Genomic DNA, 24,606 nt, shown 5'->3' with positions numbered 1-24,606 from the left:
GGTACCCTGGACAATGGTGCTAGAGAGAAGTGGCTGGATAAGAACACATCTTGAGGATAGAAAAAGGGGGAGAGGGTGAGGAAGAGGATCAAGATGATTCCTTGGTTTGTGGTTTGAACAGCTAGGTAGCCAGGGAAGAAGGAATGGGAGATGGGAGAAGAACAAGTGCTTTTTTTGTTTGTTTGTTTTTTGGAGGGGTGGATGAGGAGATTAAAGATTTTATTTTTAGGTATCTTAGGCTTGACATACCTAGGTAGTTGGCCTTTTTCATAAAATGGATATAATGGTGATAAATGGGCCTAACAGACTTACAAGATACTCAACAGTCCTCAAGGAGGGAAAACTCATTCCACCCTGCCTCATGTTGCAAAGGGCGGGGAGCACCGGTGTCTTAGTCATCTGGTGCTGTCATAACAGAAATACCACAGGTGGATGGCTTTAACAAAGAGAAATTTATTTCCTCACGGTAAAGTAGGCTAAAAGTCCAAATTCAAGGCGTCAGCTCCAGGGGGAAGGCTTTCTCTCTCTGCTGGCTGTGGAAGAAGGTCCTTGTCCTCAATCTTCCCATGGTTGAGGAGCTTCTCAGGCACTGGGACCCCGGGTCAAAAGGACACGCTCTGCTCCTGGTGCTGCTTTCTTGGTGGTATGAGGTCCCCAACTCTCTGCTTGCTTCCTTTTATCTCTTGAGCGATAAAAGGTGGTACAGGCCACACCCCAGAGAAGCTCCCTTTACCTTGGATCAGGGAGGTGACCTGAGTGAGGGTGTTGTTATAATCCCAACCTAATCCTCTCAACATAAAACTACAATCACAAAATGGACGACAACCACAGAACACTGGGAATCATGGCCTAACTGAGTTGATATACACATTTTTGGGGGGGAGGAGGGCATAATTCAATCCATGACAACTGGCATTTTGTCAGCCCTCCATTGTTCTTCCAGGTCATCTCTCTTCCTCTGAGGTAGACCACAGTCAATAACAATGTTTTGCTCTGACCCATTTCAGGTCTTTCATAAAAAACAACTGAACAGTCTGCCTTGCTAGTCCTAGAGGATATAAAGGAACTGTGGTAGAAACCGCACAGTGGTAGGAGCTCAACCTCCCTGATAATGCTTCTGATTTCTTTGGAGGATGGAGGGTGGGAGAAGGGAACAACAACTCTAATGGACCACAAAGTGAAGGCTGGTATGTAGGTATTTTACCTCTCTCTTCATCAGGCCCTCCTCTTCTACTCCTTCCAAGGGAAACCCATTGCCTTCAAGTCAATTCTGAAAGGAGCTATTAAATCCAAGCTATCATATGGTAAGAAGAGTCACTCTGCCTTAGAAACCTCACATGCCTATCCATGTTCTCCTCTGACTTCCATATCCTCTGGTCCTTTCTAGGACCTCTAATCTTCTCAGTCTATACTAATCCTAGGCAATCTGTACCACTATATCGAGTTTCCGAAATCTCTCCCTCCAAATCAGACTCCACCCAGAGACCCCGGCCTGTATTTCCAACTACTTTCTAGCCACTCATTCTCAAACATGGCTGTGTATTGGAATCACCTGGGACAGCTTTTAAAAATACCAGCTTCCAAATACCATCCCTAGATATTTTGCCTGCAGTTGGGTCTTGTGTCGTGAAAAAGTTTTTTACATGACTCTGGCGCACAGCCAGGTTTGAGAGTCAGTGGCCTAGAGCAGGGATTAGCAAAGTACAGTCCATGGGCAAAATTCACCCTGCCTGTTTTTGTACAGTTTTATTGGAACACAGTCTCATCCATTCATTCATTCATGTATAGCTGCTTTTGCACTCTACAGCTGAGTTGAGTAGTCACAACAGATCGTATGGCCCCAAAAGCCAATTCATAATTCAATCCGTAACACGTACAAAAGTGAATATGAAAAATGTATTACAATTTGAAGAAACAAAAACTAAGCGAGCAGGGTGGGTTCATGTTCAACTTTACTAAATAATGCCAAACTACGTTTCAAAGTGGAAAATACTTTCATGACCTTAGTGGTTGTAGCAACTTACATACTCCCATCCACAGAGGAAGAGAGCTCCTTGTTCCAGCTCACAAAATAATCACTTTCCTGGCTTTGACAGCAATACCTAGCACTTACATGTTCACCCCTAAGCTATATAGTTTATTTTTGCCTGTTTTAAAACTTTATATAAATGGAATCATATCACTTATATTATTTTCTGTCTTTCCTGATTCATTCAACATTATGTTTGTATGCTACTTCCATGTTATTTGTTCATTTTTGTTGCTATATTAAGTAAATACACAACAAATTATTTATTCTGTCTAGTATTTAAAAATTTTTATTTATCTTGTTGTTCCTGCTGCGAATATATACAGCAAAACATACACTAATTCAATGGTTTCTACATGTATTATTTAGTGACATTGATTATATTCTATAAATTGTACACTCATTCTCACCCTCCTTTTCTGAATTGTTCCTCCACCATTAACATAAATTTACTGGCCCCTAAGGTTCCTACCTAATCTTTTAACTTGCTGTTATCAATTTGATAACATATAGACAGTTCCTAAAAGAGAACACTGCTTAAGGCAGATCTTTTTTACTGGTTAAGCTAAACTATTATTTGGTTTTAAGAAGACTTTAGGGGATATTTTTGGTTTAAGATTTAGATTATTTCAGGGAAATAGTTTCAGGGGTTCATCCAACCTTCATGGCTCCAGGAAGTCTGGAGTCTATGAGAATTTGCAATGCTGTTCTACATTTTCCCCCTTTTGATCAGGATTCTGCTATAGAATCTTTGATCAAAATGTTCAGTAATGGCAGCCAGGCACCATCTAGTTCTTCTGATCCCATGGCAAAGGAGGCAGTTATTCGTGGATGCAATTAATCACACATTCCACATCCTCCTCCTATTCCTGACTCTCCTCCTTCCTCTGTTGCTCCAGGTGAATAGAGACCAACTGTTGTGCCTTAGATGGCAGCCTGCAAGCGTTTAAGACCCCAGGCACTATGCAATGAACCAGGGGGTAGAACAGAAGCACTAAACATGCTATTAGGCCAATTAACTGAGATGTCCCAATGAAACCATGACCGAAAACCTCCAAACCAAGGAACCAAATCCCATGAGGTTTTTGGCTGTATATAAGCAGCCTCGGCACCTACTCTTTTTCTGGTAGTTGTTGTAAATATATCTATCACACAACTTTTGCCAATTCAACTTTTTACAAGTGTACAACTTAGTGATAGCAATTACAATAATTGGTTGTGCAACTCTATGCTTAATCAATGTGATATTTCTATCACCATTAACACCCCCTTCCATTCTACCCCAAACCAAAAATAACCAAACCCAGTGCCATCAAGTCAATTCCGACTCATAGCAACCCTATAGGACAGAGTAGAACTGCCCCATAGAGTTTCCAAGGAGCGCCTGGAGGATTCGAACTGCCGACCCTTTGGTTAGCAGCCGTAGCACTTAACCACTAAGCCACCAGGGTTTCCCCTTCCACCCCGGTAACCACAAATAAACTTTGTTCTCTGTACATTTGCCCTTTCTTATCTTTTTATATAAGTTAGGTTACACAATATTTGTCCTTTTGTAATTGACTTTTTTAACTCAGTATAATGGCTTCCAGCATGTATCAAGGCTTCATTTCTCCTACTGGCTGAGTAGTATTCCATTGTATGTATTTAACATGTTTTTGTTTATCCATTCATCTGTTGATGGACATTTAGGTTGTTCCCACCTGTCTTAGTCATCTAGTGCTGCTATAACAGAAATATCACAAGTGGATGGCTTTAAAAAAGAGAAATTCATTTTCTCACAGTCTAGTAGGCTAGAAGTCCAAATTCAGGGTGGCTAGAAGTCCAATTTCAGGGCGTGAGCTCCAGGGGAAGGCTTTCTTTCTCTGTCGGCTCTGGAGGAAGGTCCTTGTCATCAATCTTCTTCTGGACTAGGAGCTTCTCCATGCAGGAACCCTGGGTCCAAAGGACACGCTCTGCTCCCAGCACTGCTGTCTTGGTGGTATGAAGTACACCCTCTCTGCTTCCTTCCCTTTCCTTTTATCTCTTGTAAGATAAAAGGTAGTGCGGGCCACCCTTCAGGGAAACTTCTTTTACCCTGGATCAGGGATATGACCTTAGTAAGGGTGTTACAATCCCACCTGAACGCTCTTTAACATAAAATTATAATCAGAAAATAGAGGACAACCCCACAATACTGGGAATCATGGCCTAACCAAGTTGACACATATTTTGGGGGAGACAATTCAATCCATGACACCATCTATTCTTTTTACTTTTGTTGAACACTTGAGTTGTTTCCAATTTTGGGCAATTACAAGCAATCTGCTATCAGTACTTTTATAAGTTAATATGCAAGAGAGTCTAGACTAATATTCAATTATTTCAAATAAATAGAGTAATTTTGAAAAAGAAAACTAATTTAGATCTTCTTTAAGTAGTTTTATAATTTTCTCTATAAAGGTCTTATACATCTTTAGTAGACATATTCCTAGGTACTTTTTTTTAATGCTACTTAAAATTTTTTTTTATGTATTTTACTACTATTTGTTGCTCTCGTGCAGAATTGCAATTGCTATTTATCCACTGGTTTCTATATCCAACATTCTGGCTAAGCTCTCTTATTTTAATAATTATTCAACAGGTTCTTGTTGGTTTTCTATGTACACCATCTTATCATCTGCAGATAATAGCAGTTTCCTTTTTTCTGCTCCAATCCTTATAACTTTTACTTTCCGTACAGATCTAGCCAAGACCTGTAGCAAATGTTAAATAGAAGTACTAACAGCAGACACTCTAGTCTTATTCTAGATTTTAAAGGGAATGCTTTAACATTTCACCGTTAAATATGGCAATTATTATAGCCGAGACTTTCTATCTCTCCATTTGTTTCAAGAAAATTCATTCTTATTTGTCGGAGCATTTTTAAAATCACTGCTTTAAAAAAGTCTGTCAAATTATCCCAACATCTGTGCCATCTCAGCGTTAGCATCTGTTGACTGTCTTTCCCTATGTGAGTTGAGATTGTTCTGGTTCCTTTCTTGGGGGGTTAGGGGTGGAGGTTGGTTTTTAATAAACTTTTTATTTTAGAATAGTTTCAGATTTATAGAAAATTCGTGAATATAACACAGAAAGTTACCGTATAACCCACACCCAGTTTCCCGTTGAAAACCTCTTGCATTAGTATGGTACATTTGTTACAACTAACAAACCAATACTGAAATATTATTATTCACTAAAGTCCATATTCAGGTTTCCTTCATTTTTACCTAATGTCCTTTTTCTGTTCCAAGATCCCATCCAGAATACCCCACTACGTTTAGTAGTCAAGTTTCCTTAGGCTCGGTTCACTTGTCATAGTTTCTCAGACTTTCTTTGTTCTTTGTTGAGCTTGACAGCTTTGAGAAATACTGGTCAGGTATTTACAGGATGTTCATCAATTAGGGTTTGTCTGAATTTTTTCCTATGATTAGACTCAGTTTATGGGTTTTGGGGAGGAAGACCACAGAGGTAAAGTGTCATTCTCATCATGTGACATCAAGAGTACATACTATCAACCTGACTAATCAGTGTTGATGTTCACCTTGATCTGCTGGATCAGGTAGTGTTTGTCAGGTTTGGGGTAATTTGTTACATAGAAACAGATAACTAAAACACTCACTCACCTTCCGTTATAATCTAAAATCGGCCCTTTACAAACATCACTGATTTAAAGGCAAGCAGCTAAGTGCAAGTGGAGGAAGTTGAGTCAATAACAAATCAGTTGGGGCAGCCGAATAGCCTAGTAAAAATACACTTAAAGCAAGACTTCCCAGGAAATGGTGGATAACAATCACCTGCCTGGAGAATCATAAAACATACCTGTATAAATGAGGAACCAGAGTTTCCAAGCTCTGTCTTCCAGGACAAAACTGTCAAGTGGAAGGTACCAGGTAGTTAAATGTAAACAAATGGATACCTGTCATGTTCTCAAGCTCTAAAGTACTTTAAGAAAGCAATAAATTTTTGAGAATGGGATCTTCATCACTGTCAGAGCAAGAATAGAATTCAGTTCAATCCAAAAATATTTAGTGGTCACTGTTTCTGCTGCAGACGGACTGACTGATGTTCTAAAACCAACTGGACCACCAGTGCTATTGCTATACAGAATTTAATAACCCCACTAGGCTCCCCCTCATGTTCATTAAAAAAAGAGTTAGTGCCTGGACACATCTGCTGTCCTGGTTCTTTATACGTGATGATTAATTTTGAATTGTATACTGGACATTTTGAATATTACACTATGAGACTACAGATCTTGTTTAAATCCTATGCAGACTGCTAATATTTTTGTTTTAGCAGGCAATCAACCAGGTTTGGTTCAGGCAGCAAGTTCTGACCAGCCTTCTACAGATTGTTTTCAATGTCAATTCCATTTTCAAAGGCTTTGCAGAGCCATCCCGATATGTCCTGTGTGTGCGCCACCCAGTGACCAATCTGGGACCTGGGTGGTGGTCTACCCCTTAGTTCAGTTCTCAAAATCTTTAGCATGTCATTTAGAATCAGATATAAACATGCACAGCTTAAGGGTTAGCTCAGAAGTTCATAAACAACTTTATGGGGTCACTTTTCCTAAGCAACCCTCTCTCTCGGTTTTCTCTCCTGTACTTTCTGTCACCTTGGGCCTTCCCTTCTTGATCCTCTGGTCAAAAAGTTAGGGATTTAGTTAGCACATTCTGCCAGGATTTCACAGACTCTGCCCACATCTTGTGCCAAGCAGTGCAAAGGCAGAGAGGAAAACAGGCAACTAGATTTCACCCTATCCTGTTGGGACTACACGTTCTCCAACCAGAGAGGAAGGTTTCCCTACCTCAGAGTGTTAGGTGCCTGCAAGTCTCACTGCTGCCACTGTCACTACTACTACCAGAAGCCCCCACTTGCTCATTTCAGTCATACCCCTTCCTCATGCTCATTGAACTCAACCATTCTATCATGGAATTCACTTCCTTGCTTTTCTTTATAATTTCAATGCCTAATTAAGCATCTAAACAAATACAATTTAATTTCCCTTGTTTTTGAACTTTAATTGAATGGAATACACAGTATATATTGTTTCATCTGACTTTTTTCACTCAACAATATGTCTTTAAGATTCACCTATATTGTCGTATCAACTTGTAGTTTGCTCAATTTTACTGATGTTTCAAATTAATTATATAACACAGTTTGCATATCCATTATACTGTTGTTAGGTATTCGGATTATTTTTGGATTATGAACGATGCTTTTATGAACATTCTTATACATGTATCTTATACATATAAACCCCAAAACCAAACCCACTGCCATCGAGTCGATTCCGACTCCTAGCAACCCAGCAGGACAGAGCAGAACTGCCCCAACAGGGTTTCCAAGGCTGTAAATCTTTACAAAAGCAGACTGTCATATCTTTCTCCAAGGAGTGGCTTTTAGGTTTGAACTGCTGACGTTTTGGTTAGCAGCCAAGCACCATAATCACTGCGCCACCAGGGATCCTTTCTTATACATATAGCCTAGTATATGTATAAGCATCTATTTCTGTAGGATATACTCCTAGAATAGGAAGCACTGGGTCATGGGATATGTGTATATTTGAATTTAGCTAGAAACTTCCATGGAATTGTCAAGCATTTAAAGTTTTGCTCTTCTGGTAGATAAATATTAGTATCCCATTATAATTCTAATTTGCACTTCCCTAGGTACTAACGCAATCAAACTTTTTTTTTTTTTACAGGTTTCCTGGCCATTTAGATTTCCTCTTTGGTGAAGTGCCTGTGCAGGTCTTTTGTTCATTTCTGTACCAAATTGTTTCTTTTATTCTTATTGATTTTTGTGATTCTGTATATATTCTGGAAACAAGTTCTTTGTTGACTATGTGTGTCATAAATATCTCTTCTCATTCTGGATTGCCTTTTCACTCTCTTAATGGTATCTTTTGATTAATAGAAATTCTTAACTTTAAGATATTAAAATGGACCAGTCTTTTCCTTTATGAACAGACACAATCTTCGTGTCTATTTAAGACCTCTTTCTATCTATCCACTCTATGTTAAGGCGAATTCTCCTGCCTCAGCATGTCAGCAGGGGATGCCTCAAGGACACAAGGTATGAAACAGAAAGATGGCAATGGAGAACGTATAGGATCTAGAATCAGAGATGAGTGACCCTGGACAAGTTACTTCCTCTTTGAGCATTAGTTTCGCATGTATAATTAAAAATATACTATCTACCTTGCAAAGCTATTTGAAGGAATAACCAAGATATGTGTAAAGCACTAGCATAGTGTTGGCACACATTATTAGGCAAGCAGTACAAAGTGGTAGCTGTGTGCAATGTGATGGATTGCTTTTATATGCCCTTTCTTGCCATGGTCTTGTACCTCCCACCAAATGATTGGGTGAGACTATGCAAATGAGGTGCTTGTGGCCCACCAAGGGGATTGGATAGCTTGCTAATAATGCAAACAAGATGCATTGCAGACAAGATGTATAGAGCCCTAACGAGGGGATTGGTCGGTTTTGCCATCCTGCCAGGCTTAAAATGAGCATCCCAGAGGCAGACATCCTCACTACCACCAACAAGAAGAGATGGGAACAAGCACACTAAGAACCTCCTAGACCCAGGAGACAAGACACAAAGCTGTACTAGAGATGGTGCAAGATGGCAAGAAGCAGTGGCAGAGAAGCGACAGCAGCAGAAAGAGGAGGCTTATGCAAGATGGTGCAGTGGGCTTTCCAACCCACAAAGCAAGGCAGTTACAGTGGGTATGGCAACTCGCAGAGCAAGAGAGCTGAGTGCCTTCAGGCAGGAGGCTTGTTGGTGGAGTGGGGTGCCTCTAGGCACATATTGGCAGAGCTGAAGAGCTTTACAACACTTGCCCAAACAGGGTAAAGGCCAGGCTGATGGGCCAAGAGCCAGAGAGAGGCCTATCTGCAGGCACTGACGAAAAGGGGCTGTCCTGATTGAAAAACTATATCCTGAATTGTAACCTCTTACTTCCCTAATAAACCCCATAACTAAGTATGGTTTGTGGTGTGTTGCCATTGCAACGAAATATCAAACCTAGCAGAGAAGTAGACAGTGCTGTGGGAGTAACGGCTGGTGTCAGCACTGGTTAAACGTTTGGAGGCTGAAGGTATGTCTGACCTCCACCTCACAGCCATCAGCCGTGGGCTGTTAATACTGATAATGATTCCCTTACCCCTTGGGAAGTTAGACAAGGAGGTAAGATGGCGCCACCGCCATGCCATTTTTACACTGTGATTATATTCTCTGAGCATCTTTCCCCTTATCCACACTGCCACAACTGCCTCAGCCTCATAGCTACTTTGTGAAATACCAATCTTTTGCTTTTAAGGACAGCAAAATGGATTAACTGCCCTCAACAGGCCTGCAGACTTTCCCTGGTATTCATAGGCCACATCCACAGTACAAGCCCCATCATCTTCATCTAAAATCATAGGTTTGATGCACAGAGATGCTCTTCTCACAAAGTCAAGTCATTCTGGGGCTCCCACAGGGACCCAATGGCAGCAAGTAGAAGAATCAAAGCAAGCACTCTTCCTGCTCACCGCCAATAAGCACACTGGTGTGCAGCAGGTAGACTGCCTCAGACCTGGGAAAGTCAAGCTCCTTTGGGTGCAGACACCCAAAAAAAGACACAGGGAATAGCATACATGGGTTTGATTGCATGAATTTCAGCATGTATGTACAGTAAAGTGTGCTACTTCTCACCTGGAGGAAGTGTGTATCCCCCCCCTCCAGGTGAGAAGTATGTGGGATATACATGCAGATGTGGGTTGTACATGCATCCCATGGTATGTGGGATGTACAACAGACGTGTAATGTTGAGTGTACGTCCTCAGGGAACTGTGATGCTCTCACCAGCCTGGTATTCTGCTGGAAAGTCCTGATGGTTATCTACTCCAGCATAACCAGAGTTTGGGGTCTCTCAGTGGCCTATACCTCACTCTCTGAGACAGGTATATGCAAAGAAAACAAATATCCTTTCATATGAGCCTGGGCCACTCTGAATGAGGTGCATCTATTGCAAACTCTTCAGCCTACTTTTAAAACAACCTCAAAAGTCTTCAGGATGTTGTATCCCACTGCTGCTGCCTAGACCATGAGTCACTGGAAAGGCTTCTTGAGACTTCTCCCACAATTCTGAAATATTCCATTGCCTTCCCCAGACACCCCCCACACCATCAGGTTCCACTTCAAAATGACCCGCGTTGAGAGCTGAAAGGACGATAGAAGTGGAAGGATTGGTACCTGAGCCTAGTGTTTGTCCAGCGGAGTCAAAGGAAAGAGCCACTGAATCTGCAACACAAGAGGACAAGTTCATTTCTTTCTCCTTCTTACAGTTAAAAAAAAAAAAAAATACCCACTATCTCTGCCCAATCCCAGAACAGAACTCAGCTGCACCAACAGCCTTCACAGGTCTCCACCCACCCATCCACTGTGCCAGGAGGCCCTGCTGAACCCAGAAACCCTTGCCTCCTGACATTGGAAGGAACGTTTCAGGCAGGGACAGGCCCCACATTCTCCAGAGGCATTTCCTGCCAAATTAGGGTACAAATTTTTTTTCCCCCTTTTCGTAGTAAAAATAAAACTAAAACAAAGTAAAAGAAAACTTTCCCTCCTGTATCTGATTAAAAGCAATAACATTTCCCCTTTGGCCTTTTCCTTTCTTCTCCTACCCACATATCCAATTGTTTATTATTTCTTCCAAAACAGACCTAAAGTGGCCTATGAGAATTTACAGTATACAGTGGAATAAAAATAAACAAAGAAGTCAGAGGAAGGGAAAATTTTACATAGTCAGGGGAATGTTAGTGCACAAAATACATGCCATGAGGAGCTATACAGATGATATAGGTAGAAGGTAAGGAGGGCCTACGCTTCCAGACAGCGGGGGAAAAAAAGGAGAAAGCGGATAGTTGTAACATTCAGTGTCCACAATTCATTCACTCTTTCAAGCACTCAGTAAATATTTATTGGGCATCTATGATGTGGAAGATTCTGTACTACGGCTTTGAGATACAGCAGCAAACAAGTAAAGCATGGCCCCTACCCATATGAATCTCCCTGTCATCAGTCTAGGAGGAAAAAAGTTATCAATTAATTAGTGAACTAAACACTGATTACACACAAAAGAAAGGAAGATAGTGCTATGCAAGTCTATATGAGGAATTAGACCTAGTTTGGAAGGGGAACCAACCTACTAGGTGTTGGCTAGGGAAGGGTTCCCTGAAGAAGTGACACTTGAACTAATAGTGAAAGGGGAAGTAAGGGTTAAACCTGACATGAATGGAATGGGGTATTCCAGGCTAAGGGAATGCCTTGTGTGGAGGCTCTGAAGCAAGATGGAGCAGGGTGCTTCAAGGCAAAGGAAAGACAGAAACATCAAAGCAAACCTTGAGTCATCAGGCAGAAATTTCTCTTGTGGATCTTAACTAAAGCAGATGCTGTACAATGTTGTAGACCGTATCTTCCACAACATTTCTGTAATAATTAGTGTGAATCTTAAATAGCCGCTTCTTACAACATGTGCCAATGCAAAATAATGGCATAAAGCCAATGTACACAAGAGTTATCAAAAATGCTAGTAACATCTGTCTCCACTGCTAGGCTATGAGCTCCACAAAGGCAGACACTATATCTGCTTTAATCACTGCTGCGTTACCAACACAGCACCTGACACTCAATAACTGTGTTCACAGAAATGAATGGGTGGCCTGCTCTTCAGGCAATCCTTCATAAATATCTTTTCTCCCAACCAAGCATTTACTAAGGGCTGGGTGGCAGAGAGCTGGAGGATAAAAGATGTGGTTTCTGGTAAAGACCCAGAGGGCAAACATTCTGTAATGCCAGTTTAGTACAGATCCATATACTTTGCAATCTACCGAGTAAAAGGTAGGGTTGCCATCTTTCTACAAAATGTGGATGCAGAACTTGGATTCTCAGCTGAACAGACTGGTGACCATCCTAGCTTTAATCATTTGGCTAAAACTCCTTATCAATTTTACTTCTTTAGCAACATTTCTCGTATCTATGTCTTCCCAATGCCACTGTCCCTTCAGAAGAGAAGTCTCTATTCTCATCCAAAAAAAAAAAAAAAAAGCTGCTTTACTGAGGTATAATCTACATACCATAAAACTTACTGATTTTAAGCGTACAATTCAATAATTTTTAGAAAATTTCAAGAGTTGCACAATCATCACCACAATGCAATTTTAGAGCATTTCATCACCCCAAAGAGATCCATTGTCCCCACCCCCTGTCCCCACCTCCAACCCAGGCAACCACTAATTCACTTCTGTCACTATAGACTTGCCTTTTCTGGACATTTCTCTATCCTCTTTTGTTGGGATTGTTTTGACAGTCTCCCAACCACACCCCTGCTTCCAACTTATTCACTTCTATCCATCCTTTACAGTGCTATATGCTTTTTCTCAAAGTACACCCAACTGAATCTCCGCTCTTGATTAAAACTTATCAGTGGCTCCCCGTGTGGCCTAGAAGATAAAAGTCCAAGCTCTGACATTCAAGGTCTTCATCATTTTATCTCATTTGCCACTTCAAATATACTTCCTGTTCCAGATATGCCAAGCTACTTACATTTCCTCAAAGATGCTGGACACGCTGTTCCTCCTACCTGTTTGCCTAACGAACTCCTAGTTTTCCATTAAGACCCAACTCAATCACCCCCTCTCCATGAAACCTTCTCGGCTCAGCTCTGCTTGCTCTCTTCCGCAGGCCATCACCGTACTTCTATTATGGCCGTTAACATACTGCATTACAATCCTTGCTCGCTTCTCTTTTTCTCTCACAACCTCCAAGCTCCCTGAGGACAAGGATTGTCTTATTTACCTTTCAGTCTGCCTGATACACTGAAAGTAGTCAATATGTTTATTAAACAAAGCGATAAACTAGTAAATATCCTTCCTTTCATTCAAAGGTGAACTCATCTGACTTAAAATTCATAAGCTGGGGCGTGGGGGTGTGGATCTGTTCTGTGTGTAGATTCTTATTCAGTTCAAGTCAACCTTGACCTGTCCTTGTACTGTGAAGCTTCAGGGGTACAAGCCTGGTCTCACCCTAGGAAGATAAAAGCACTCACACAGAGCCTTCCTGCATGGGGGGGGGGGGGGAGTAAGTGTCCTGTGAGCTTTTTAGGTGAGAGATCACATTCACCTGGAGAAGATCAGGAATGGCCCTCTGAGGAGGTGACTGTCTCACTTACAACAGCATCTCGCATTTTTATTGCAGTTGCTAAGAGTTTTTATAACTGTAATTTTTCCTCTTTGTATTCAGATAGTCCTTGAATAATCTCTTTTAAACTTTACAATCTAAATGCAAGAATAAGACTAAAAGGCTACATTCTAAATGTTACCGGTGGTTGTCTCTGGGTGGTAAGATTACAGGTGATGTTTATTCTCTGTATTTTTGCAAACTTTCTACAGTGAACATTTATTACTCATATGATCAGGGGAAAAAATGTTAAAAAAAAAGAACTTCTAATTCAGCTCTACGATTTAAGCTCTAAATCACTGGTACCAGGGCAGAAGGACACAAGGTTTTGGTTGCCTATTTCATTCGCTGTATACGTGGACACACTCTTCAGGTTTTCCCTTAGCTACTGAGGTCATCCTCATACCTCATGTCACTCAAATATACCCCGGCCACACTGGACTTTTCATTTTTTTTCTTTTCTTCTTCCCTCCCTCCCACAAATACTATCAAGTGCCTATTACACACCAGGCTCTGTGCCAGATATCAGAGACATGGAGGCAAATAAGACATCGTCTTTGCCTTGCTGCCAAGGAAGACAGACAAGTTACTAGGCATTTAAGATAAAGTGTGGTAAGAGCAGGCAGGGGGCAAGCACCAAACAGGACTCACTGGAAAGAAAAAGTCAAAGTCTTTGCAAATATTATTTCCAGTGTTAACAGAATGCTCCTAAGAGCATGGGTCTTTAAAAACTGCAAAAGATGCAAGCAGAGAGGGTAGAAATTTCAGGAGGAAGTTAGTGACATATTCATGTTTTGTGTAAGTTTTGATGAATTTTGCTTTGAGTATTCAAGGCACAGGCTTGAAGATCGCTGTGGCCCTTCATTACTTGTGTTTATTCTACAGGGTGTAAGATTGTCTTAGTTATAAACCACTTTGACAGCTAAAGGGAAAATTCAGTATTCAATACATTGAGAAGTTTGTTTTGCAAGATACAGAGCAAGGATGTTAGACTTCTCCCTCTCAGGCTAACAAATACGTCATTTTTATTTCAAGCAGCCCAGGCTCCAGTTTTTCCAGGCTTTCAGGCCAGAGGCAGCCATGTGGTGCGCTATATAAGTGAAAAGAATTCAAGACCCAAATACAACAGAGCCTTGCTGCACGTGACTTTGTTCAATGAGGAAACCTAGAATTTACTGGAAAACTTTTATTATGGTCAGATGTTTCCTGTGTCTGGTTTCTGAACTGGAATAAAAGAAACACAAAGAGAGTATGAGAAGAATGAGGCCCAGTCTTTCCAGCTATCAGGGAAGCTTCCAGAGCTCAAATTATGCAGTGAAGGAGCTACATTTTGGGGTACTGCTTGTCATGATACTTACTCATCTTCTTCTTACGTATCTTCTGCTATCGGCCATGTGTAAGTCTTAGATACAGAATGAATTTAAAAAAAAAATAAAATTGTTTCCTCAAGTAGCTTGCAACCTAACAGGTAAAATAAAAACAAATATAAAGCTAAGCAAAATACGCAGGAATGGAAATAGGAGTAACGAGGGAGATTCCACTGTTCATTCATTTAACAGGTATTTACTCGAGCAACTACTCTTCACCAGGCTAAGGGATGCAACAGTGAGCAAGAACAACAATGTTTCTATCCTCAAGGAATTTATACTTTAGTCAAGGAGATAAAAAACAAGTAAACAAATAAATGAACAAAATTATTTCTGACAGTGATGACGTGGTATGAAGAGTATTTGACCGTGTAATAGTGACCAAGGTTACAGGTAGCAGACAATATTAGATAGCGTGGTTGGGGAGGGCTTCTTGGAGAAGGTGACAGATGGGCTGAGACCTGAAAACAAAAGCCAGCTAGGGAAAGCCTGGGGTAAGAGAGTTCAAGGCAGGAGGAAAAGAAGTGCAGCAACCTTGGTACATTTAAGGAGCAAAGAGAAGTCCAGTGTTTCTGGGTACGGAACATAGAAAGCACAAGAAGTTGGGAAAATGAGGTCAGAGAGGAATATAAGAGCCAGATCTGTAGGGGGCCTTATAGGCCATAGTAAAATGTCTGGATTTCCCTGCTTAACCCCAGGGAAATAACATGATCTGATTTACGTTTTTAAATACAGACTTTTTCTGCTATATGGCAACTGAATTGACTATTTTGGCAACAGAATAAAAAAAGCAGATTAGGGGAGAGAGACTGAAAGCAGGGAGATCAATAAGGCAGAGAGCTCAACATTCCAGATGACAGGTGAGAGTGGCCTGAAAGGCAGAGGCAACAGGAATGGAGAAAAAAGGACGGGAAACAAAAAAATGTTTTAGAAGTAAAACTTCCAGGACTTAGCGACTGACTGGACATAAGTGAGAGACAAGAAAGGAGGAAGATTATATCCAAATTTTGGGCTTGGACAAATAGGTGTTATGGATTGAATTATGTCCCCCCAAAATATGTGTTGTAAATCCTAACCTCTATGCCTAATTCCATTTGGGAATGGGTTGCCTCTGTTATGTTAATAAGGCAGAACTAGTGTAGGGTATATCTTGAGTCAATCTCTTTTGAGATAGAAAAAGATTAAATGCAAGATAGCAAGCAGAGATGGGATAAGACAGATGCTGAGACATAAAGAGATCTCCAAAGAACCAGGAAGCAGAAGCTGAAGAGACAAGGACCTTCCTCTAGAGCTGACAGTGAAAGAAGGCCTTCCCTTAGAGCCGGCACCCTGAATTCAGACTTCTAGCCTCCTAAACTGTGAGAAAATAGCCATCTACTTGTGGTGTTTCTGTTACAGCAGCACGAGATAACTAAGACAGATGTGGACTCTTGCTTGATCTGAATTGGTCTTGATCTAAGCCACATGTCCCTGCCCCTCCTCTGGTCACTGAAGACTGAACCATGGGTGGGTGCCTGACCCAAAGGAAGACAATTCACAGACTAATCATCCACCTAGGAGATTTGAACTGGGAAATACAGAGATGTGGGGGCAGCTGCTAGGGGACACAAGCAGACAAAAAAGAGCAACGACTGCTGGGCTCTAAGCTGAGCTCAATACTAAGCCCTGAGGTCCACATTAATGGTAGAACACTAGAGTGAAAAATCACAACTCTGCTATTGAGGGCAGCAAGACACCTTAGAGAGCTGCCTTAGATCCAGAATGTTCTCCCAGTTCTAGTTTCTGTGGCAGCCAGCTACACCATGAATCCTCTTTTTCTCACAAGGCCTTGGTGTTTGGCTTTTTCTGAGCTCCCATAAGCCTGGGCAAATAGTCAAGATTCTTCTTTGAATGTCTCTTACTTACTACCTCGAAACTGTTTTCATGCTTTAATACCATGGAATATGTCTGCTAATAATGGGGTATAAGAGGTGGAGCTGACACCAAGCTAGGTCTGGTCTGGAAGCACAACTTGCCCTACAGGGTCAGACACTCAGAAGCAGAAGGCCCCAGTTGGACCTTGGGTCAAAGCGGTGCTCTCCAATCCAGCTTTATGGAAGAGCCCTGACTTTGGGGCATGCTGGCCCGTGAACGGAACAGATCCTTTAATGGCCACGTGGCTACCTGTTTCTTGTTCTAATTTTTCCATTGTTTACATCCTGTAACGATCTAATTCTTAGTCCCTCAATTTTGTCCCCACCAACACAAAACCAGAGTAGATGAAATTCCTAAAAATACACTGAGGGGGAAAAAAAAAGTCTGAGGACAGAAAATAAAATACAACTGTTAATTTATGGGGGTGTAGAAACAGGGAAGAGAAATCAGGAAAATAATCAGTTAAATACGAGTAGCAGGACAGAGGAAGTCAGAGGAGGTGGAAATTGATTACAAGGAGTATTAAAATGTGGCAAAAAGGTGAAAAAAGCTGGTGGCTGAAAAGACACCACAGGATTATTCATTGGGAGGGGATCTGGGAGGTCAATGGAAACAATTTCTGTACGATGATCAGACTGCAAGGGCTGTTGATACAGAAGACTTATTTCAAGGAGTTTTTCCTCAGATTTATACCATTAATTAATTTACCAAATATATACAGGGTTCTTACCAAGCTCAAGAGAACGGTACAAAAGATCAGACATGGTCTCTGACATCAAACAGTTTATGACTGATCAGGAGATAATACAGAGATACAAGTAACTAACCATATTACAAGCCTCTAGAGAAGTTGCTATAGGAGTTCAGACGCAAGAGAGAATTTTTTTTTTTTTTTTGCTGGGAGACCCTGGAAGACACTGTGAAGCTAGTATTTGAGCTGCTATGAGATGACCTTAGAGGAGAGGCAGTGCTTACAGGGTGGGAACAGCTAAGGACAGGCCCTCAAGCATGGAACGTGGGGAGTACGTGGTTTCAGGAAGGTAAAATCATACCTAATTAGTATATCAGGGCTTCTTCTTTCAGAAGGTAAAAATGCATGTGACTAAAATGGAACCAGTCAATACAACCTGTTTAAACTTTCAAAAAGGCTTTCACACATCAAAGACTATTTTTAAAAAGTGAGTCACCATGAAATTGAGGAAGAAACTGCTATGTCATGCCAGGAGACAAAAGGTACTTGGCTAAGGATCAGGGGCAGGACACTCCCTGGGGCATCAGTACCCACAGGAAGACAAGGAAGTCTGGGAGTAGCTGGAATTCTACTAGGTTTACTGCCCTCTAAGAAGGTGGGGGAGGGGAGGAAGGGTGGCACTGCTTACAAACACCTGTGTGTACAATGGAAGCAGCTGCAAAAAAAATGGAACTAGGCATGTGCTGAATCAGAGTGAGATGGAACTCAGGAGCATGGGAAAGTTATAGCACCGGTGCCCTAGAAACAGGAGAGGACGTGGATGAATGTTAAGTAAAAAGCAGTATCGCCAAACACCAATTAGGGTTCTCTGAAACTGGTAGATCAGTGAGATTAGCCTATTTCCTCTTAAATGAGGGACAGCACAAGAGCAGAACCCAACAGACAGATGGGCAGACATGGGTATCAATGGGACATTTTCAGGAAGACAGGAAGGTAAAGGAACTGAGGCTGCTATTGAAAGGATTCAGCCTGGATAAGTAGGGATGGAAGGAAGTCAGCAAGGGCCTAAGAAATTGAGAGAACAGGGTAGGTAAAAAGCCAGCAGTCCAAAAGAGGTCAAGGGCAAGGACCTACAGTGATCGATAGCATAGCATGACACAGCAGACAAAAGCATGAGCTTTGAGCCAGACTGCCAAGGTCTGAATCCTGGCTCTGTCTTTTTTTTTTTTTTTTTTGATGTGTGACTTTGGGCAAGTTAATTAATCTTGTTGCTGTTAGCTGCTGCAGCATTGGCTCCCAACTTATGGCACCCGACCCAATGCATGACAGAGTGAAATGTTGCCCGGTCCTGTGCCATCGCCATGGCAGGTTGTGGATCAAACCACTGTGATCCGTAGGTACTTAATCTTAAACCAAAAACCAAACCCGTTGCCGCTGAGTCAATTCCAACTCATAGTGACCCTATCGGACAGAGCAGAACTGCCCTATAGGATTTCCAAGGCTGTAATCTTTACAGAAGCAGATTGCCACATCTTTCTCCCGCAGAGTGTGCTGACCTTACAATTAGCCGCGCAACACTTTAACCACTGTGCCAACAAGGCTCCTTACTTAATCTTACTGAGCCTTAATTTTCTCATCTGTAAAAAGGGTAATATAAGTCTAAAATCTCTTCTCTGAAACCCTTCAAACTAGATAATATTATAATTCAAAAATGTTCACATTTTAGAAAATATGCTGCACAAACCATATATTACATAATTCTCCTGTAATATTAATATTTCTGTTATGAAATGAATACATTTTTACACTAAGTGGGGCTACAAATAAACTCACATCATTTCAGGTCAGATTTTGCTGCCAAATGAGTTTTGGCACCAGTTTTATGGAAAAAATACTAAGATTTTTGGAGTTCATGTTTGCAGATAATGGATGGTAGAGCTCTAACTGAACCTACCTCATAAGACTACTGTGAGGATCAAATGAGTTAATTCACGTAAGGCACTTAGCACAATGCCTGGTACCTAGTAAGTCCTCAATATACGCTACTGTTAATTTTTTTTTTATTGGTGGTGGTGGTTTGTTTGAAGTGAAAGGAGGAGTGATGAGTGGGAAGAAAAAGAGGGAGGGATAAAAAGCATGAAAATAAGGCTGAGAAAGTAGATCAGATCACATGTGGCTTTGAATACCAAAAGAGGAGTTTGGATTGTATCCACTGGGGAGCAGTACTTGAGAAAACCATTAAAAAAATTTAACATAGCGAAAGAAACATACTTATGTTTCAAGAAAACCACTCTTGTGGTGGCAGTATGAAAGATGGAACTGAAGGAGGCTAAGACCTCATATGAAACTTCTGTAGTAAACCAGGCGAATTTTCCCCAATCTGAGTCCTATCAGGTGGAGGTCAGATGTACCTCCACTCTCCAACCTTTTTACCAACTCTGACACCAGCCGTCCTCCCTACAGCTTTCTCTACTTCTCTGCTGGGTTTGATAACTTGTTGCAATGGCCACACAAAACTTAGACCATACTTAGAGTTAAGTGGTTTTGTAAGGAAGTAACAGGGTACAACTCAGGATCAGGATCAACAGGCTATAACTCGGGATCAAGATCAGGAAACATGTAGACAAAGTCTGGAAGGCCCCTGTGAAGTGCAAAGCACATCCCTCCCTTCTTCAGTGCAGGACAGCTCTCTCAGCCATGCGAGCAAGCAGGCCCTTCTCTCTGCTGTGCATGTCGCCTCTCAGCTGTGCAGTTCTCCTCTTGGCCTCCTCAGGACGGGCTTCTTGCCCTGTATTGTCCCCTCTCAGCCACATAGGCCTCCTCTCATCCCCTCAGGACAGGCTTCTTCCTGGCCCCTTCGGGATAGGCCTCCTCTTGACTGTGCAGGCCCACTCTAAGCAGTGCAGGCCTCCTCTCAGCCCCCTCAGAACAGGCCTCCTCTTGGCTCCCTCAGGAAAGGCCTCCTTTTGGCCATGCATGTCCCCTCTCAGCCATGCAGGCCTCTCTGCCGTCAGCCTCCCCACTGCTAACTGACCCAGCTCTTCACCAGCATAGCAGCTTTGTTCAGCTCTTTTAGCTGCATTCCTAGCAGCAGGTTTCTGCCCTCACCACCAACTCTGCCACAGGGCCCCTTCCGAGCCTCTCACTGTCTTCAATGTTACAGCTCTTGTAAGAGGTTCCTCACCTCTTCTTTCTGTTTCTTTTCCCTTCGTCTTAACCCCTCTTGACTTTTCTCCTTTCCTGAAACCTCTGTGGAGTTGGCTGTTTATATAAGAAAACTCCTTGTCAATTTTGAGACAGCAGGGCCACACTTCATTTCCATAGTCTATAGTCACTTCAAGGAGCCCTGGTGGCACAAAGGTTAAACACTCTTCCGCTAACGGAAAAGTTGGTCATTCAAGCCTACTAGATGCTCTATGGAAGAAAGATGTGGCAGTCTGCTTCTGTAAAGATTTACAGCCTTGAAAACCCTATGGGGATTTCCTTTGCCCTGTAGAGTCGCTATGAGTTGGAATCAGCTTGACGGCAACAGGTCTATAGTCTCTTCATTTGCATAGTCTATAATTACTTCATTTGGATAGTATACTGACCAGTCCCTGCAAGGTGCATACCAATCACAGGGCAGACGGAAGCCCAGGGCCAGACAAAAAGTATCAAACCACCAAGTTGTTTACATGTTACCCAGTAAATGTCAATCAATCTGGACAAAAGTAACAAACCCTCTGAGGTAGAAAACTAGGATAAAGGTAACTCCTCAGAGCTTAGGGGGGGAAAAAATCTCAAGATGTTTTTCCAAAGAACCAAGGCAAAAGGCTACATAAAGGAACTCATTTCACCACACCAGGTAAGAGATGATGAAGGTCTGCCATGAGGCTGTGGTGCAGGGGATGGAAAGAAGGGGATGAAATGTCAGTGGCAGAATGGACAGGATTTGGAAACTGACTAGAAGTGGGGTGATGACAACCAAAATAAAATGGTGTCACCCAATCCAAGAGAGTAGAGATATTCCAGAAAGAGATGGACAGCAATAATGTTAAATGTAACAAAAGAAAGGTCAAGATAAGTCTTGAAAAGTATCCTGTAGATTTGGCAATTAGGAAGTTACGGGTGATTTCAGGAAGAGCAGGTTCAAGTATGTTTGTGAGAATAGAAACCAGACCATACCATATACCATGGAGGACTTGGGTAAAATGCAGAGTGAAAAAATGTCTACTGAATTTAATAATACGGAGGTCTTCAATGGCGTTTGCCATTGCAGTTTTAAGTATTTCGGGTAAACTGCGAATTGCAGTGGGTTAGGAATAGGACTGGAGATAAGGATTAAACTTATTGATAGATTTATTTTCTCCATGAAGTGGAAGGAAAATCATCAGCTGTGGAAACTGGGAAGGAAGGAATTAGTCTACCAGTTGAAAACAATAGATTTAAATCAGAAGTCAGTAAACTTTTTCTATATGTGGCCAATAATTTTAGGCCACATATAGTCTCTGTCATATATTCTTCTGGGTTTTATGTTTGTTTGTTTTGTTTAACAACCCTTTAAAATATTAAAAAAATTCTTAACTCAGGTCATACGAAAACAGGCTGCGGGCAGAATCTGGCCTATGAACTGTAGTTTGCCAACCCCTGACTTAGATTACACACATACTTCTGCTCCCTCCCACCGCTCGGCCCCCAATGACTATGAAGATTGTTTGTTGTAAAGCAGAAGTACACAAGGACAAAGAGAACAGGAGAGGAGACACCAGCAAAAAAAAATTTGGAAGCTAAGTAAATAAACGAGTGGAACTGACTCAGCAGACTTAAGAAAAGAGAATCCTAAATTGGCAGTTGGATAAACTGAAATGTAACCTGAAATACACCATAGAATGCCCCCAAAGACTCAATCACTGTAGCACCAGGTTTCATCGGAACTGGAAATGAAGATGATACTAAAAACAAGACACCCTACTCTTAAATATGAGCTAATAGCCAAGATCACAAGGCACTGGAGTAAAGAATCTAATATAAAGACAATGACCAAAATTAATGAAAAATAAATGCAAAGTGGAAGAACAGAAAAAGAGACAGATGAAAATGTAAAGAAAAATACTTAAAGTTCTCACAGACAAGAAAGTTGTATTCAAGAAATAGGTATAGGATGTCATTAAAAAAGAACATTTAATGAATAAAAAGAAAAAAATAACACATGAAAGCTAAACATATGATAGAAATAAAAATAAATTGGAAAATAAGTTGAGGAACTCTCAGAATAAAAGCAAAAGACAGATGGAACATGAAAAATATCAAAAAATATTAGAGGACCAGTCCAGGAAACATGACATCTGATCACAGGAGTTCCAGGAAGCCAGAATAATAAGAAAATAGAAGGGAGAAAATATTCAAAGGAATAATTCAATAACATTTCCCCAGAACTAAAGGACTTCAGTTTTTTTAGCTTGTCCAGCACAATATGAAAACACCCTATGTGTATACCATAATGAAATTTCAAAATATATTTCCAGGAAGAACAAGCAGTTTTTATACAAATAATAAAAAATGAGAATGGCATGCATAAGACTCCTTAAGAGGAACACTTAGAACCTAGAATACGATGATGGCAATACCTTTAAAATAATGAGGGAAAATTATTTCCAACCTAGAATTCTATACCCAAGCAAACTATCACTTAAGTGTGAGATTAGAATAAAGGCATTTTCACACAAGCAAGGTCTCAAAAATATAGTTTTCATGCATCCTTTCTCAGGAAATTAGTAGATGTATTCCACCAAATGAAAAAATAAATGAATAAACATGGTTCCAGAAATGGTATACATCACAAAAGGATGATGGTGAAAGGAGACCTTAAGACCACAACTGTGCAGTGTGTCAGAAGGCTCCTGGAGAGATTTCTACAAATGAGAAAGAGTTCAGGGTTAAATTAGTGATAAATACATAGAAAAATAAGCAAAGCAAAAAGCAAAATTGTTATTAACTCCAAGAAAAACAAAATGTGCAGTGGAAAAACAGTAATCATGGTATCCGTGAATACTATTTCCACGGTCACAATATATAGACTGAATATTGCTCTTAATACAGTGGGAGAAGGTGGGGGATGGGCTACACGTCTGTGGTAGGAAAAGGGAGTGTGAGAGAGTAGTACTAAATCTTCATCTTTTATTGCAGAAAGCCAACAGACAATTCTCAAAATAGAAAAGTCAAGAAGTAGCAATATAAGCAAGTTATGTATCAAACAAATTAGCTAAAAGAATTGAAAATGGATGTCTCTTGGGGGTAGAGAATCAAATGGTAGTGGTAATGGGGGAGTGCTGTTATTGATTGTTGGTAACAAGCCTTGCCAGAATAAAAGATGATTAAAAGACAAAACAACCAATTACTTGGATCCAGATTGAAACAAACTAACCGTCAAAAGGCATTTTTAAGATAACTGGCAAAATCTGAATATGGATTAGGCACTAGAGGATAGTACAGAAGTTAATGTGAGATAATGACATGATAGTTACATACAAAAAAAAAAGCTCTTATCTGTTAGAGATGCATTCTGATGTATTTATTGGTAAAATGACATGATGTCTGAGATTTGCTTTCAAGATATTCCACATAATAAAGGACATGAATCTGTGAGAGCAGGGCCTGCATTATACGCATGCGCCAAAGACCCTTGGACAGGATAAGAGTTTTAAGTCATTTGCCATATGGCACTCCATCCTGTATCTGGGAAAAAGATGTACTTGATAGGCTGTCATTAAAAGAGCATGGCACCATTCCATTCTCAAGTGATAACTTAGGAAGTTAAGAAATGGAGAGGGAACAAAAATGAAAGATGTTCAACAAAGTTTTTGTATTTTGTCATGAGAAATTTCGTCTGTGGACTAGTTTATTTCTATTAAAACAGTGAGGACACATACTTCTTAGTGCCCCAACTGAGACATAAAAAGTTGTAACTGGGAGGCGGGGCTAAGATGGCGGAATAGACAGACGCTTTCAGGGAGCCCTCTTGACAACAAAGACCCAAAAAAACAAGTGAAATGAGCATATTTGTGACAAGCTGGGAGCCCTGGGCTTCAAAGGAAAGCTTAGAAAACAAACTGAGGGGCAGGGGAAAGAAGAGACTGTTCAGAAGCAGAGACGAGTTACCAGACCTGAATCGTGGGGAGCCCTCAGGCACCATTCCCGGAGCAGCAGCCACAGGCTGGTACTAGCGTTTGGTCGCAGTTTCCTCAGGGAGAAGCAGCCAGCCACACAGCCTACTCACACCACCGGAACCTGAGAAGAACGGTGCTCTCAGCAAAAGCTAAGTACTTCCGTTTTTTTTCCTGTGCCCCACCCCCACCCCCAAGCCGGCTTCAGTGGCT

At 41.2% G+C, this 24,606-nt stretch overlaps 1 protein-coding gene across 6 annotated transcripts in view; it reads right to left on the bottom strand.

The window, feature by feature from the left end:
* ST3GAL3 (ST3 beta-galactoside alpha-2,3-sialyltransferase 3) overlaps nucleotides 1-24,606 on the bottom strand; it is a 282,832-nt gene that overhangs the window by 181,122 nt on the left and 77,104 nt on the right. For 3 of the 6 annotated variants that reach the window (XM_064281850.1, XM_064281847.1, XM_064281848.1), the window contains exon 3: nucleotides 10,298-10,345. The exons of 2 other annotated variants lie outside the window; for them this stretch is intronic. In XM_064281850.1, coding sequence (XP_064137920.1) covers nucleotides 10,298-10,345 — 48 coding nt within the window. Of the gene's footprint in view, nucleotides 1-5,866; nucleotides 5,917-10,297; nucleotides 10,346-24,606 lie in introns of those variants that run through there. One more of the 6 variants, XM_064281852.1, reaches the window with a different exon arrangement.

Source organism: Loxodonta africana, chromosome 3, assembly GCF_030014295.1.
Source record: "Loxodonta africana isolate mLoxAfr1 chromosome 3, mLoxAfr1.hap2, whole genome shotgun sequence".
Lineage (NCBI taxonomy): Eukaryota > Metazoa > Chordata > Mammalia > Proboscidea > Elephantidae > Loxodonta > Loxodonta africana.
The sequence above is the reverse complement of the archived record's forward strand: the minus strand, read 5'-3'. Positions and strand labels throughout refer to the sequence as shown.